The 14,956-nt window shown below is 42.7% G+C and overlaps 1 protein-coding gene across 7 annotated transcripts in view; it reads right to left on the bottom strand.

Moving 5' to 3' along the window:
• WNK2 (WNK lysine deficient protein kinase 2) overlaps positions 1-14,956 on the bottom strand; it is a 147,319-nt gene that overhangs the window by 37,126 nt on the left and 95,237 nt on the right. For all 7 annotated transcript variants that reach the window (XM_061426226.1, XM_061426227.1, XM_061426228.1 and 4 more), the window contains 2 exons: positions 1,226-2,049; positions 974-1,043 (listed from right to left, as the gene is read on the bottom strand). In XM_061426226.1, coding sequence (XP_061282210.1) covers positions 974-1,043; positions 1,226-2,049 — 894 coding nt within the window. The remainder of the gene's footprint in view (positions 1-973; positions 1,044-1,225; positions 2,050-14,956) is intronic.

The raw sequence follows: 14,956 nt of genomic DNA, 5'->3' as shown, positions 1-14,956 counted from the left end.
CTGAAAAATTGACCTTTTCCAAACTAGAATCTATCTCTTAGAGTTTCCCTGTCAGTTTCATACTCTGGAAGGCTCCAGCACTTGAAGGCACTGATGCTGCAGAAGGCAGCTGCCCATGGTACACAACTCACAGAAAGAAGGCAGAAGGAGATGGAGAGGGCACTCAGGTACAATCTCTCACCTTCTCCCTTGCCCAGCCCACACCTGCTTCATCCCATGATCCTTATCTTCCCCAGGTAAACATCATATGTTACGGCTTCTGACTCCAATCCCAGAAGCCCCACCCCTCTAAAGTGTGGCATCTATAAGAATGCAGTGTCCTAGGGTCCAGCCACAGAATCCAACGGTCCACGCCCCTTGTTCTGTGATCTGGGAGGACTGTTCTTGCCACTGATACACACCCATGGTCCCATTACAAGGTCAGCTGGATCCTTATCTTGCCCATCTCCCAAGAAATTCCAGGCCAAGAAAGAACCAACACCTTAGATCAGACCAACTCCCTTGTGCTAAAACATATGTGTTCAGGTAGTGAAATGAGAACTACAGCAAGAATTCCTGCAGAGATGCACAATACTCAGGAACCACAGAAGAAATCCTGTTTCAGAATTTCACAGATGGCTCTAGCCTGGCAGCTTCCACAGACCTGCTGGAACTCCCCAGCCCCAGCCCTGCATTCTGTCCAAAATAACCACAGTCACCTTATAACCTCCTATAGAAATAGGAGCTAGGGGTATCCACCAGAATATACTGAGAGCACTGGGGAGCCAGACAGGCCCTGTTAAGATCCTAATGCCCAGTCAATAGGGCTTTCACCCATTTCCACAGAGGGCCTTCTCTTGGAGTGTGAACACATGGTTTGTGCTAGAACTGCTTCTGCCACATCTGGGTCCCACTCAGGATGCTGTGGGGATGAAGGGTAGAGAAGCAGAATGTTTCAAAGTAAGGAAGGCTGGTAACACCTACGGCTTGTTACCTGTCACTGACAAGGACACGGACTGCTCCAGTGTGACCTCTAATCCAGGGGCCACTTCTGACTTTTCCAACTGAAGAAAGAAACACAAAGAAAGAGCTATGAGCCTTACTTGCTAACATCTCTGTAGCAAAACTGCAAATCCTCCCCTCCAGTTCAAAGGATGGATTCCTCCTCCCTAGGCAACTTGAGCAAAACACGCGTGGGTGGGTCAGACATGAATTGCCTGGAGACAGTGCCTTGGGCAGTACTCACCGCAGGTTGGGGCAGCAGGCCCAGACTGCCCCCAGAGGCCTCTGTACGGGGCTCATCCCCTCTTGGGGGTTCCAGGGTGAAGTCTCGGTCACCTGCCTCTACAGGGGTCCCGGCGGAGGCTGAGGAGGTGGGCACGTGCTCCTGGTAGAGCAGAGTCCTCAGCTTCTCGTCCAGGCTCTTGATGGTGCTGTCCACAAAGCCCACCCTTGGGGGCGGCCCTTCTCCATCTGACTCCAAGGTTGAAGGCGGCTGAGGTGGGGCAGTGGGTGCCAGCGGGGGACTGGGGAGCTGGGGAGTGGCCAGACTGATTGCTCCCACCACAGTGGGGAGTGGGGGAAGGGGCTGGCTCACAGTGGGCTGAGAGGCCCCGCCAGGGGCACCAGATGTGGGGGCCAAAGCTGACAGGGGCTCCCCCTTGGTGATGGGCTCTCTGGCTAAGGCAGGATCCCCCAGACCCATGGGGTGAAGGGGGGCCTCCAAAGGTGGGGCACAAGGCCCTCGGCCCATGCCAGGGGACTGTGCAGCAAGCTGAGCATCAAGAGTTTCCATTAATGGCCAGGGAGTCTTATGCTCACTGGCTGGCCCCTGAGGGGTTCCTGGTCCCCCTGCCTGCATGGCAGGCCCCGTTGCTGGCTCCAGCTTAGGACTGGCAGCTGGTGGGGCCATGTCTTGGGACAGAGCAGTCACGGGAGGGGATGATGGCACCAAAGGGGCTGGTGCACCACCAGGAAGGTCCCTGGGGCCTGCTTGGCTCAGAAGCTGCAGATCAGTTGAGAAGCTGGGTTTCTCCTTGGAGGATAGCTGGTCTTTAGAGGGTGCTGAATCTAGAACAAATAGGAAAAATGCCTCTATACTAACCTATTCTGGTCCTATTCACCTGGCACTTTGCTAGCTAAAAAGATGCCTTCTTTGGGCTGGTAGTGCTCTATATACCAGTCCTCTTCTCCTTTTCTCCAACATGCCAACTTCATGCATGTGTTAGCTCCAGCCCGAGGCTCCTTGCACATATCTTCCTGTGACCCTGCTTCCCACCTCAGGTTGTGTTCCAGAAGTGTCCCATTCAGCCGCACTAGCACATCCCATCTTCCTTCTGATTTTTCTGTAGCACTTAGCCATTGGGCATAACCTATCCCTGTCTGTCGACTGTCTTTCCATGCCCCCATGTGCCAGGCGAGCTCCATAAAAACAGCTTTTATGACCCTTGCACTGGCCCATTCCACAAAACTGTAAAATGAAATTATAAAGTCTTAAGTAGCAAGCAGTACACATTCCCCTGCCCTGGAGAGGACAGTAACTTCTGATGAGCCAGACACCATGCTCTGTAAGATCAGAAGCTCGGACCAGAGAGAGGAGATCAAGATGAAGGAGTAGAAAGACAACAGGTTCATCACCCTCTGTGAACACATCAAAAATACATCACAGGTGGAACAATTCTCACTAAAATCAAACTGAAGACTGGCAGGAAGCCTTTTGTACAATCAAGGCTGTAAAGATCCACACTGAATCAGGTAGAAAGTGATCAGGTCAGAACTGATGCCCCTAGAAGGGGACACAGAGGTAAAGGGGGATTACATGGGCTTGGAGATCCTCCCTGAGGAGTGAGTGGTAAGAACCACACATTAGACATCCCATCCTGGGGTCTGACACCGAGAAGATGAGTCCCCTTGGTTGATTTGAAAACTAGTGGGACTAACAGGAGGGCTGTAAGAAACCTAGAATTTGCTCGTGAAGAGTGTGAATACTCTTTGTTTACTCGTAGGAGCAAAACAGAGGAAGCAGACTGAAAGTGCCTGGGACTCTGGTCAGTCTCCTGCAACTGATTCAAGGCATGCCCTAGACCACACTGAGCATGCACTCCAGCACCATGAGCTTCAGCACGGCTTCCCACTAGGTCAAAGGCTGCTATGGTGGAGGATAGTGTGCATCTGTGGGAGACAGAGCAGGCTCTTACCCAGCTCTGCATCTGGTCGGGGGTGGGGTGGGACAGCCATTACTGGTGTTCACAGAAGCGGCAGATCAGGACAGACTGGCGCTCTGAATGGTGTGCAGGCACAGTACAAGCATACACACTGGCCTATACCAGGTACCACTCAGATCCTCTTGCTCTAGTACAGATCTCCGCTGGAGCAAACATTTCATTGTCAGGAAAGTGGGGAGCACACACTCACAGGGAAAGGAGGCAGCTTGAACTCCACCCTCAGGGATTCTGCTCTAGACTTTGGGACCAGACCCCACCCTTGATAGGGCTGTGATGACCAATGAGCATACAAGAAGCCCCAGATCATACCTGGCTCTGCCTCTAGCCTCTCCATCTCCAATCCTACCTACCATCAAGGTGATACCAGCCCACACACTCTGGGAAAAGATATGACCCTGCTTACTTCAGACCCAGCTCTCCCACCAAAGCCACTGGGCAGAGACAGACTGAACAGAGATGCTCCCATACAAGTACAGTTCTTTAAGACCAAGACAGGTAACTGTTTCACCTAATTTCATAGAGAAAACAGATGTTAAGCAAAACGAGAAGACAGAGGGATTTCTTTTATATGAAAAAAGGAGAAAACCCCCTGAAAAAATAAATAATAAAATAGATAAATAATTTACCAGAAAGAGTTCAAAGCATTAGTAAAAGAATGCTTAATGAACTAAGGAAGATAATAGATGAACACAGTGAAAATTTTAACAAAGAAGTAGAAAATACCAAAAATAAAGTCATCAAATACAACAACTGAAATGAAAAAACACCAGAAAGATTTAACAGCAGACTAAGTGATACAGAAGAATGCCTAAGAGAGCTAGAAGACAGAATAATGGAAACCACCCAATCTGAACAGAAAAAGAATATTAAAAAATTAGAACAAGTTAAGGGACCTTTAGGACAATATCACGGAGAAGGCGATGGCACCCCACTCCAGTACTCTTGCCTGGAAAATCCCATGGATGGAGGAGCCTGGTAGGCTGCAGTCCACGGGGTCGCTAGAGTCAGACACGACTGAGCAACTTCACTTTCACTTTTCACTTTCATGCACTGGAGAAGGAAATGGCAACCCACTCCAGTGTTCTTGCCTGGAGAATCCCAGGGATGGGGGAGCCTGGTGGGCTGCCGTCTATGGGGTCGCACAGAGTCGGACACGACTGAAGCGACTTAGCAGCAGCAGCAGGACAATATCAAGCATACTAACATTTGCATTATTGAGGTTCCAAAGGAGAAAAGGGTAAAAAAATGTATTTGATGAAACTATGACTGAAAATTCTCTGAAACCTGAAGAAAAATAGATATCCATGTATGGTAAACATAGTGTCCCAAACTGACAGAGACATATACACCAAGACCTACCATAATTAAAATGGTAAATGTTAAAGACAAAGAGAGAATCTGAAGGCAGCAAGAGAACAACAGAGAGTAACATATAAAGAAACATCCATAAGTCCATCAGCTGATTTTTCTGCAGAAACTTTACAACCACAAGGGAATGGCATGACATACCGATAGCGCTAAAAAGGAAAAATCTAAAACTTAGGATAATCTACCCAACAAGATTATCATTCAGAATTAAGAGACAGCTAAAGAACTTCTCAGATAAGGAAAAACTAAAAGTTTATAATATTTAACCCAACTTTAAAGGAAGTCTTAGCCTTCTCCAAGGGGAAAAAAAAGGGTACAACAAAATGACAGAATTTATAGGACGGGAAAATCCCACCAGGAGGAAAATACACAGTATATACAGCAAAGACTGTGGGTCAAATGCTTATATAAGATTAAAAGACAAAAATTACAAAGTCGACTATAACTACAACAAACAGTTAAGGGATACACATGGAGATGTAAAATATGACATAAAAAAACACAAACTATGGTGACTCCTCTGGGGGTCCAGTGGCTAAGATTCCATGCTTCCACTGCAGGAGGCACAGGTTCAATCCCTGGTTTGGGGAAATAAGATCCTGCATGCTGTGTGGCACAGCCAGAAAACAAAAACAAGACAAAACACCCACAAAATGTGGGGGAGACGAGTAAAATAATGGAGACTTTTTTAGAATGTGCTTGAACTTAAATGACTTAAATGACCAGATTAAAATAAATAGATATTTAAGTCAACATATATGAACCCCATGGCAACCACAAATCAGAATGCTACAGTAGACACACAAAAATAGGGAGAAAGTAACACAAGCATACCACTAAACAAAATAATCAAACCACAAAGAAAGAAACTAAAAGAACATGAAAAGAACACAGAATGAAAAAATAACCCAGAAAACAAGTAACAAAATAGCAATATATACATACCTATATATAATCACTTTAAGTGTTAATGGGGTTCAATCCCTGGGTTGGGAAGATCCCCTGGAGAAGGAAATGGCAACCCACTCCAGTATCCTTGCCTGGAAAATCTCATGGACAGAGGAGCCTGGTGGGCTGCAGTCCATGGGGTCACAAAGAGTCAGGCACGACTGAGCGACTAACACTAACTAACTAAATGTCAATGGACTAAATGTTCCGATCAAAAGACATAGAGGAGATGATTGGATAAAAAAACAAGACCCATCTATGTTCAAGAGACTCTCTTTAGAGTTAAAAATACACAGACTAAAAGTGAGGGGATGGAAGGAGATATTTCACGGAAATGAAAATGACAACAAAGCTGGTAGCAATACTCATATCTTACAAAATAGACTTTAGGACAAAGTCTATAAATAAGACAAAGAAGGCCATTATATACTGATAGTGATCAATACAAGAAGAGAATATAACATTCATTAATATATATGCACCTAATATTGACTACACTAAAGCCTTTGTGTGGCTCACAACAAACTGTGGAAAATTCTTAAGGAGACACGAATATGAGACCACCTTACCAGTCTCCTGAGAAAACTGTATACAAGTCGAGAAGCAACAGTTAGAACTGAACATGGAACAACTGACTGGTTCCAAATTGGGAAAGGAGTATATTGTCACCCTGTTTATTTAACTTCTATACAGAGTGCATCATGTGAAATGTCAGGCTGGATGAATTACAAAAACTGAATCAAGATTGATGGGAAGAATATCAACAACCTCAGATATGCAGATGATACCACTCTAAGGGCAGAAAGTGAAGAGGAACTAAAGAGCCTCTTGATAAGGGTGAAAGAGGAGAGTGAAAAAGCTGGCTTAAAAGTCAACACTTAAAAAACTAAAATACCAGCTCCCATCTAGTCCCATCACTTCATGGCAAATAGAAGGGGAAAAATGGAAATGGTGGCAGATTTTATCTTCTTGGGCTCCAAAATCAGTGTGGACAATGACTACAAGCCATGAAATTAAAAGATGCTTGCTCCTTGGAAGAAAAGCTGCAACAAACCTAGACAGCATATTAAAAGCAGAGACATCACTTTGCCAACAAATGTCTGTATAGTCAAAGCTATGGTTTTCCCAGTAGTCATGTGTTGAAGTGACAATAAAAAAGGCTAAGTGTGAAGAACTGAAGCTTTCAAACTACGGTGCTGGAGAAGACTGCTGAGAGTCCCCTGGACAGCAGGGAGATCAAACTAGTCAATCCTAAAGGAAATCATCCCTGAATATTCATTGGAAGGACTGTTGCTGAAGCTCCAATACTTTGGCCACCTGATGCAAAGAGCTGACTCACTGGAAAAGATCCTGATGCTGAAGACAAAAGAAGGGAGTGGCAGAGGACAAAACTGTTAGATAGCATCACCAACTCGTTGGACATGAATTGAACAAACTCTTGGAGATGGGAGAAGACAGAGGAGCCTACACTCCATGGGGTTACAAAGAGTCAGACATGACTTAGCAACCAAACAAAAACAAATGCAGGTGCACTTAAATCTGGAAAGTAAATATTGATGGTCAGAAAAAGGAAAAATTGACAACAGAATAAGAATAGAAGATTATAACACTTCACTTATATCAAGGGAGAAATCATACAGACAGAAAACCAATAAGGAAACAGTGGTCTTAACATTAGACCAGTTGGACTTATTATATACTTTACTAGCATGTGAGATGAGTGCAATTGTGTGGTAGTTTGAGCATTCTTTGGCATTGCCTTTCTTTGGGATTGGAATAAAAACTGACCTTTTCCAGACCTGTGGCCACTGATGAGTTTTCCAAATTTGCTGGCATATTGAGTGCAGCACTTTCACAGCATCATCTTTCAGGATTTGAAATAGCTCAACTGGAATTGCATCACCTCCACTAGCTTTGTTCATAGTGATGCTTTCTAAGGCCGACTTGACTTCACATTCCAAGATGTCTGGCTCTAGGTCAGTGATCACACCATCGTGATTATCTGAGACATGAAGATCTTTTTTGTACAGTTCTTCTGTGTATTCTTGCCACCTCTTCTTGATATCTTCTGCTTCTGTTAGGTCCATACCATTTCTGTCCTTTATTGAGCCCATCTTTACATGAAATGTTCCCTTGGTATTTCTAATTTTCTTGAAGAGATCTCTAGTCTTTCCCATTCTGTTGTTTTCCTCTATTTCTTTGCATTGATCGCTGAGGAAGGCTTTCTTATCTCTTCTTGCTATTCTTTGGAACTCTGCATTCAGATATTTATATCTTTCCTTTTCTCCTTTGCTTTTCACTTCTCTTCTTTTCATAGATATTTGTAAGGCCTCCCCAGACAGCCATTTTGCTTTTTTGCATTTCTTTTCCATGGGGATGGTCTTGATCCCTGTCTCCTGTACAATGTCACGAACCTCATTCCATAGTTCATCAGGCACTGTATCTATCAAATCTAGGCCCTTAAATCTATTTCTCACTTCCACGGGCTCCAAAATCACTGTAGATGGTGACTGCAGCCATGAAATTAAAAGATGCTTACTCCTTGGAAGGAAAGTTATGTCCAACCTAGATAGCATATTCAAAAGCAGAGACATTACTTTGCCAACAAAGGTTCGTCTACTCAAAGCTATGGTTTTTCCTGTGGTCATGTATGGATGTGAGAGTTGGACTGGGAAGAAGGCTGAGCGCCGAAGAATTGATGCTTTTGAACTGTGGTGGTGGAGAAGACTCTTGAGAGTCCCTTGGACTGCAAGGACATCCAAGCAGTCCATTCTGAAGGAGATCAGCCCTGGGATTTCTTTGGAAGGAATGATGCTAAAGCTGAAACTCCAGTACTTTGGCCCTCATGCGAAGAGTTGACTCATTGGAAAAGACTCTGATGCTGGGAGGGATTGGGGGCAGGAGGAGAAGGGGACGACAGAGGATGAGATGGCTGGATGGAATCACTGACTTGATGCACATGACTTTGGGTGAACTCCGGGAGTTGGTGATGGACAGGGAGGCCTGGCATGCTGCGATTCATGGGGTCACAAAGAGTCGGACATTACTGAGCGACTGAAATGAACTGAACTGAACTGAACTGAAGACATTCCATCTAAAAACAGCAGAATATACATTCTCTTCAAGGGCATGTGGAACCTTCTCCAGGACAGATCACATGCTAGGCCACAAAACAAGTCTCAACAAATTTAGAGGACAGAAATTACATCAAGCATTTTTTCTGACAATAATAATATGAAACTTGGGCTTCCTGGTGGCTTAGAGAGTAAAGAATCTGCGTGCAATGCAGGAGACCTGGGTTTGATCCCTGGGTTGGGAAAATCCCTTGGAGAGGGAATGGCTACCCACTCCAGTATTCTTGCCTGGAGAATTATATGCATAGAGGAGCCTGGTAGGCTATAGTCCATCTGGTTGCAAAGAGTCAAACATGACTGATCAACTAATACTTTCACTTTTTCACTTTCCATTTTTGGGACTTATTACAGGAAGAAAAATGGGGAAAAAAAAACAAAAATATGGAGACTAAATAGTAGGACATTATAAAAACAATGGGTCAATGAAGAAATCAAAGAGGTTATCAGAAAACATTTGGAGAATTGAAAATAAAAGTACAACTTTCCAAAATCATGTGACACAGAAAAGGGAAGTTCTAAGAGGGAAGCAATAAAGGCGTACCTCAAAAAGGAAGAAAAATCTCAAATAAACAACATCGGTTACTGTCTAAAGGAATCAAATAACAAAGCCCAAAGTCAGCAGAAGAAAAGAAATAATAAAGATCAGAGAAGAATAAAATAGAGACAAAAAAAAAAAAAAACACCTCAACAATATAATAATCAATGAAAACAAGACCTAGCGTTTTTTGCCTTTTTTTTTTTTTTTTTAGGATAAAATTGATGTCTTTATCCAGGCTCATTAGGAAAAAAAGAGAGGACTCAAAATAAGAAATGAAAGAAGAAATAATAAAACCAATATCAAAGAGATACAAAAAATCATACAGCAACAAATTGGACAGCCTAGAATAAACGGATAAAAACCCTAGAAACACACAATCTTCTAAGACTGAATCAGAAAGAAATAGACAATTGGAACAGACAGGTCAATAGTAGTGAAACTGAATTTGTCATCAAAAAACTCCCAGAAAACAAAACTCCAGAACCAGACAGATGACTTCACAGACAAAATTCTACCATATAAAGAGAGCTAATACCTAGCCTTCCCAAACTATCCCCAAAACGGAAGAGGAGGGAGCATTTCCAAATTCATTCTAAGAGGCCACCTTTACCCTGATACTCAGAAAAATACATTTACAAAAGAAAAAAATTATAGGCCAACAACAGTCATATAAAAAGATGGTCAACATCACTAATTATTAGAGAAATGGAAATCAAAACTATAATGAGGTACCACCTCATACCAGTCAGAATAGCCATCCTTGAAAAGTCCACAAATAATAAATGCTGGAGAGGATATAAAGAAAAGAACCCTCCTACACTGTGAGAGAGAATGTAAGTTGGTGCAGCCACTATGGAAAACATGTATGGAGGTTCCTCAAAAAGCTAAAAGTAGAGTTGCCATATGATCCAGCATGTATCTGGGAAAAAAACTATAATTCAAAAAGATACATGTACCCCTACGTTCACAGAGCACTATTCATAATCACTGATACATGGAAACAACTTAGATGTCCTTCAACAGATGAACAGATAAAGAAGATGTGAGATATATACAAATACTACTTAGCCATAAAAAGAACAAAGTAATGCCATTTGCAGCAACACAGATAGAACTAGAGATTATCATACTAAGTGAAGTTTAAGTTAGAAACAGAAAGACGAGTACCATATAATATCACTTATATGTAGAATCTGAAATATAACACAGGGGCTTCCCTGTTGGTTCAGTGGTTGAGAATCCACCCTCCAATGCAGGGGACAGAGGTTCGATCCCTGGTCTGGGAAGATCCTACGTGCCCTCACACGCTAGAGCCCACGTGCCACAACTGCTGAAGCCCACACACCTACACCAAAGAGTAGCCCCTGCTCTCTGCAACTAAAGCTCATACTCAGCAACAAAGACCCTGCACAGCCAAAAATAAACAAATAAATAACTTAAAAAACAAAATATAACACAAATGCATTTATCTTCAAAATAGAAATGAACTCACAGACATAGATAACAGACTTGTGGTTGCCAAAGAGTAAGCGGACTGAAGGAGGGTGGATTAAGAGTTTGAGATTAGCAGATGCAAACTATTATATATAGAATGGATAAACAAGGTCCCACTATATAATACAGGGAACTATATTCAATTTCCCATGATAAACTGTCACAGAAACCAATACCAGACAATGCTCTGTGGTTGGGTAGACCAGCTGAAATTGATAACAATCAAATTGAGACATTAACTGAGAACAATCAATGTTATACCACATGGCAGACAGCTGACACACTCAAACTACCCAAATCAAGCAATGAAGATCATTTGCACCAGCTTGGTTATGTTAATAGTTTTGATATTTGGGTTCCACATAAGTTAAGCCAAAAAAAAACCACCACAAAAACCTTCTGGACCATACATCTACATGCGATCCTCTATTGAAATGCAAGAAAAACATTCCATCTTAAAAACAAATTGTGAAGGGCGATGAAAAGCGGATTCTGTAAAACAATATAGAATGGGAGAGATCGTGGGGCAAGTGAAATGAACCAACACCACCAACCACACCGAAGGCCAGTCTTCATCCAAAGAGGGTGACGTTGTGTATACAGTAGGACTGGAATGGAGTCCTCTATTTACGAACTCCTTCAGGAAAACCAAACAACTGGTTCCAATAAGTACTGCTCCCAATTAGGCCAACTGAAAGCAGCACTTGATGAAAAGCGTCCGAAATTAGTCAACAGAAAATGCATAAACTTCCATTAGTATAACACAAGACTGAATGCTTCTTTGATGATCAGGCAAAAACTGTTACGCTTGGCTGGGAAGTTCTGATTCATCTGCTGTATTGACCAGACATTGCACTGGATTTTTGTTTATTTCAGTTTTACAAATTCTCTTAATGGAAAAATTCCAACTCCCTGGAAGACTGTAAAAGACACCTGAAAGAATTCTTGCTCAAAAAGATAAAAAGTTTTGGGAACACGGAATTATGAAGTTGCCTGAAAAAAGGCAGACATTAGTTTTTGCCACAGGCCTGGGAAAAAGGTGATTACGTGTTTTTAAAAGAAGCTGAATAAATGATCCCTGATTTCACTTCTGGGGAAAAAAAAAAAAAAGGAAGCCTACTTTTAGCTGGTACAAACTCAAACAAGCAAAATTTGCTTCAGAAAACCTTGTTTTGAGATAAATTTATTTACTTCAAATGAAAAATTAAGCTATTGTGCCAGCATTATGATACTTCTTTAAATATTTACAAAAACTGGACAAGGCACGGCTCTTAAAGATGACTGCAGATTGGAATCATCTGGAAGGTACAAAAGAGAGTGATGCTAGGTCTCACGTGTGGAAATGCAGATTTCACTGTGTAAAGCAGGGCCTGGGCTTCTTCAGTATTATTGCTTTTCTTCCTCTTTTATTCTTTCCCACTTTTTTCTCCTCCCTGTTCTCTCTGTTTTCTCTCACCCTCCCTTCCTGCTTCATGTCTGCAATATTTGTGATTTATAGGAAAAACACGTATGTGGTGTTCATCCATACCTCCTGGCTCACAGATTCCCCAAATCCTTGGATTCTCCTGAGCATTAAGAGCATTAATTATACATTACAAGTATAATATTTGGCCTCTTGCCCTCAGTTCCTGAAAATGCTTCAGGGAAGATGACTTTTGGGTCCCACCCAAGGGTGGGGACTGGGTGCCAAGAGAACTAACCATGTGATCAGAGGGTTAGAACTTTCGGTCCCAGCCCCTGATCAAGAGGGAAGAGAGGCTGGAGGTTGAATTAATCACCAATGGCCAATGATTTAGTCAATTGTGCCTGTGTAATGAAGCCTCACCCTGCTTATTTAACTTATGTGCAGAGTACATCATGAGAAATGCTGGACTGAATGAAGCACAAGCTGGAATCAAGATTGCCAGGAGAAAATATCAATAACCTCAGATATGCAGATGACACCACCCTTATGGCAGAAAGCGAAGAAGAACTAAAGAGTCTCTTGATGAAAGAGGAGAGTGAAAAAGTTGGCTTAAAGCTCAACATTCAGAAAACGAAGATCATGGCATCTGGTCCCATCACTTCATGGGAAATAGATGGGGAAACAGCGACAGACTTTATTTTTTTAGGCTCCAAAATCACTGCAGATGGTAACTGCAGCCATGAAATTAAAAGACGCTTACTCCTTGGAAGGAAAGTTATGACCAACCTAGACAGCATTAATTAAAAAGCAGAGACATTACTTTGCCAACAAAGGTCTGTCTAGTCAAAGCTATGGTTTTTCCAGTAGTCATGTATGGATGTGAGAATTGGACTATAAAGAAAGCTAAGCGCCGAAGAATTGATGCTTTTGAACTGTGGTGTTGGAGAAGACTCTTGAGAGTCCCTTGGACTACAAAGAGATCCAAGCAGTCCATCCTAAAGGAAATCAGTCCTGAATATTCATTGAAAGGACTGATGCTGAAGCTGAAACTCCAGTACTCTGGCCACCTGATGCAAAGAACTGACTCATTGGAAAAGACCCTGATGCTGGGAAAGATTGAAAGCAGGAGGAGAAGGGGACAACAGAGGATGAGATGGTTGGATGGCATCACCAACTCGATGGACATGAGTTTGAGTAAACTCTGGGAGTTGGTGATGGACAGGGAGGCCTGACATACTGCAGTCCATGGGGTCGCAAAGAGTCGGACACACTGAGCGCCTGAACTGAACTGAACTGAATGCTGCTGCTGCTGTGCTAAGTCGCTTCAGTCATGTCCGACCCTGTGTGACCACAGAGATGGCAGCCCAGCAGGCTCCTCCGTCCCTGGGATTCTCCAGGCAAGAACACTGGAGTGGGTTGCCATTTCCTTCTCCAAGCCTCCATAAAATCTCTACAGGACAAGGTTCAGGGAGATTCCAGGTTGAACACATGGAGATTGGAGAGAGTGGTGAGCCTGGAAAAGGCACAGAAGCTCCACACCATTTCCCAATGCCATCCCTTATATATCGCTTCATCTGGCTGCTGATTCTTATACTTAAACATCCTTTTATAATAAACTGGTGATCCAGTAAAATACATGTTTCTCTGAGTTCTGTGAGCAACTCAAGCAAATTAAGGGGTCACGGGAAACCCTGATTTATAGCCAGTCGGTCAGAAGTACTGACTGGAGAAGGAAATGGCAACCCATTCCAGTATTCTTGCCTGGAGAATCCCAGGGACGGAGGAGCCTGGTGGGCTGCCATCTGTGGGGTCGCACGGAATCAGACATGATCGAAGTGACTTAGCAGAAGTACAAGAAACAACCTTAACTTGCAATTGACATCCTAAGTTAAAGGATGTCTGTTGGAAACTCCAGTTTGTACCAAGTTGGTTAGATGCCCAGATAACAACCTGGGCTTGTGACTGGCATCTAATGTGGAGGGTTGTCCAGTGGAACTGAACTCTTTACCTCTGGAATCTGATTCTATCTCCAGGTAGAAAGTGTCAGAATTGAGTTGAATTCTCAGACACCTTGCTGGCATCTGAGAATTGCTCACTGGTGTGGGGCAGCCTACACACACATACAAAGTTGGAATTGGGTCTGGGAACCCATTTACAATGTCCTACTCTACACTGGGCTACTGAGGACCTCCAGCAGGATACTGAAAATAAATAGTGATAATGAGTATCTTTATATTGCTCTCCATCTCAAAAAACAAAAAACAAAGCAGCACATCACCATTAAGTATATTTGCTGTTGTTTTTAAAACAGATATCCTTTGTCAGATTAAACAAATTCACTTTTATGTTTATGTTCCTATTATTTAAAGTCATTAATATATGTTGACTTTTATCAAATGTTTTCCTCCATCTATTGAGATGATCATATGCTTCTTTAATCTGTGCCTCTGGCAAACCACCACTCCACTCATTGGTTCGATGAGCTCAACTTTTTCTCCCTCAAACTCCACATACAACTGAAATCAAGGAGTATTTGAATTTCCCTGCTTGGCTTATTTTGCTTAGTATAATGACTGTGATTTCATCCATGCTGTCACAAATGGCAAGATTTCCTTCTTTTTATGGCTGAATATGCCATGTTTTCATTATCCATTCAACTAGTGACACTTGATTGTTTCCATATCCTGGCTACTATGAATAATGCTGCATGAACATGGAGATGCAGATATCTCTTTGAGACAGTGATTTCAGTTCCTTTGGATAAATACCCAGAAGTGGGACTACTGGAACATATGGCAGTTCTATTTTTAAAGTTTCAGGCCTTAAGTTTCAGTCTTTAATCTATTTTAAGTTGATTTTTGTGGGT

This window comes from Bos javanicus, chromosome 8 (assembly GCF_032452875.1).
Source record: "Bos javanicus breed banteng chromosome 8, ARS-OSU_banteng_1.0, whole genome shotgun sequence".
NCBI classification, from domain to species: Eukaryota; Metazoa; Chordata; class Mammalia; order Artiodactyla; family Bovidae; genus Bos; species Bos javanicus.
The sequence above is the reverse complement of the archived record's forward strand: the minus strand, read 5'-3'. Positions and strand labels throughout refer to the sequence as shown.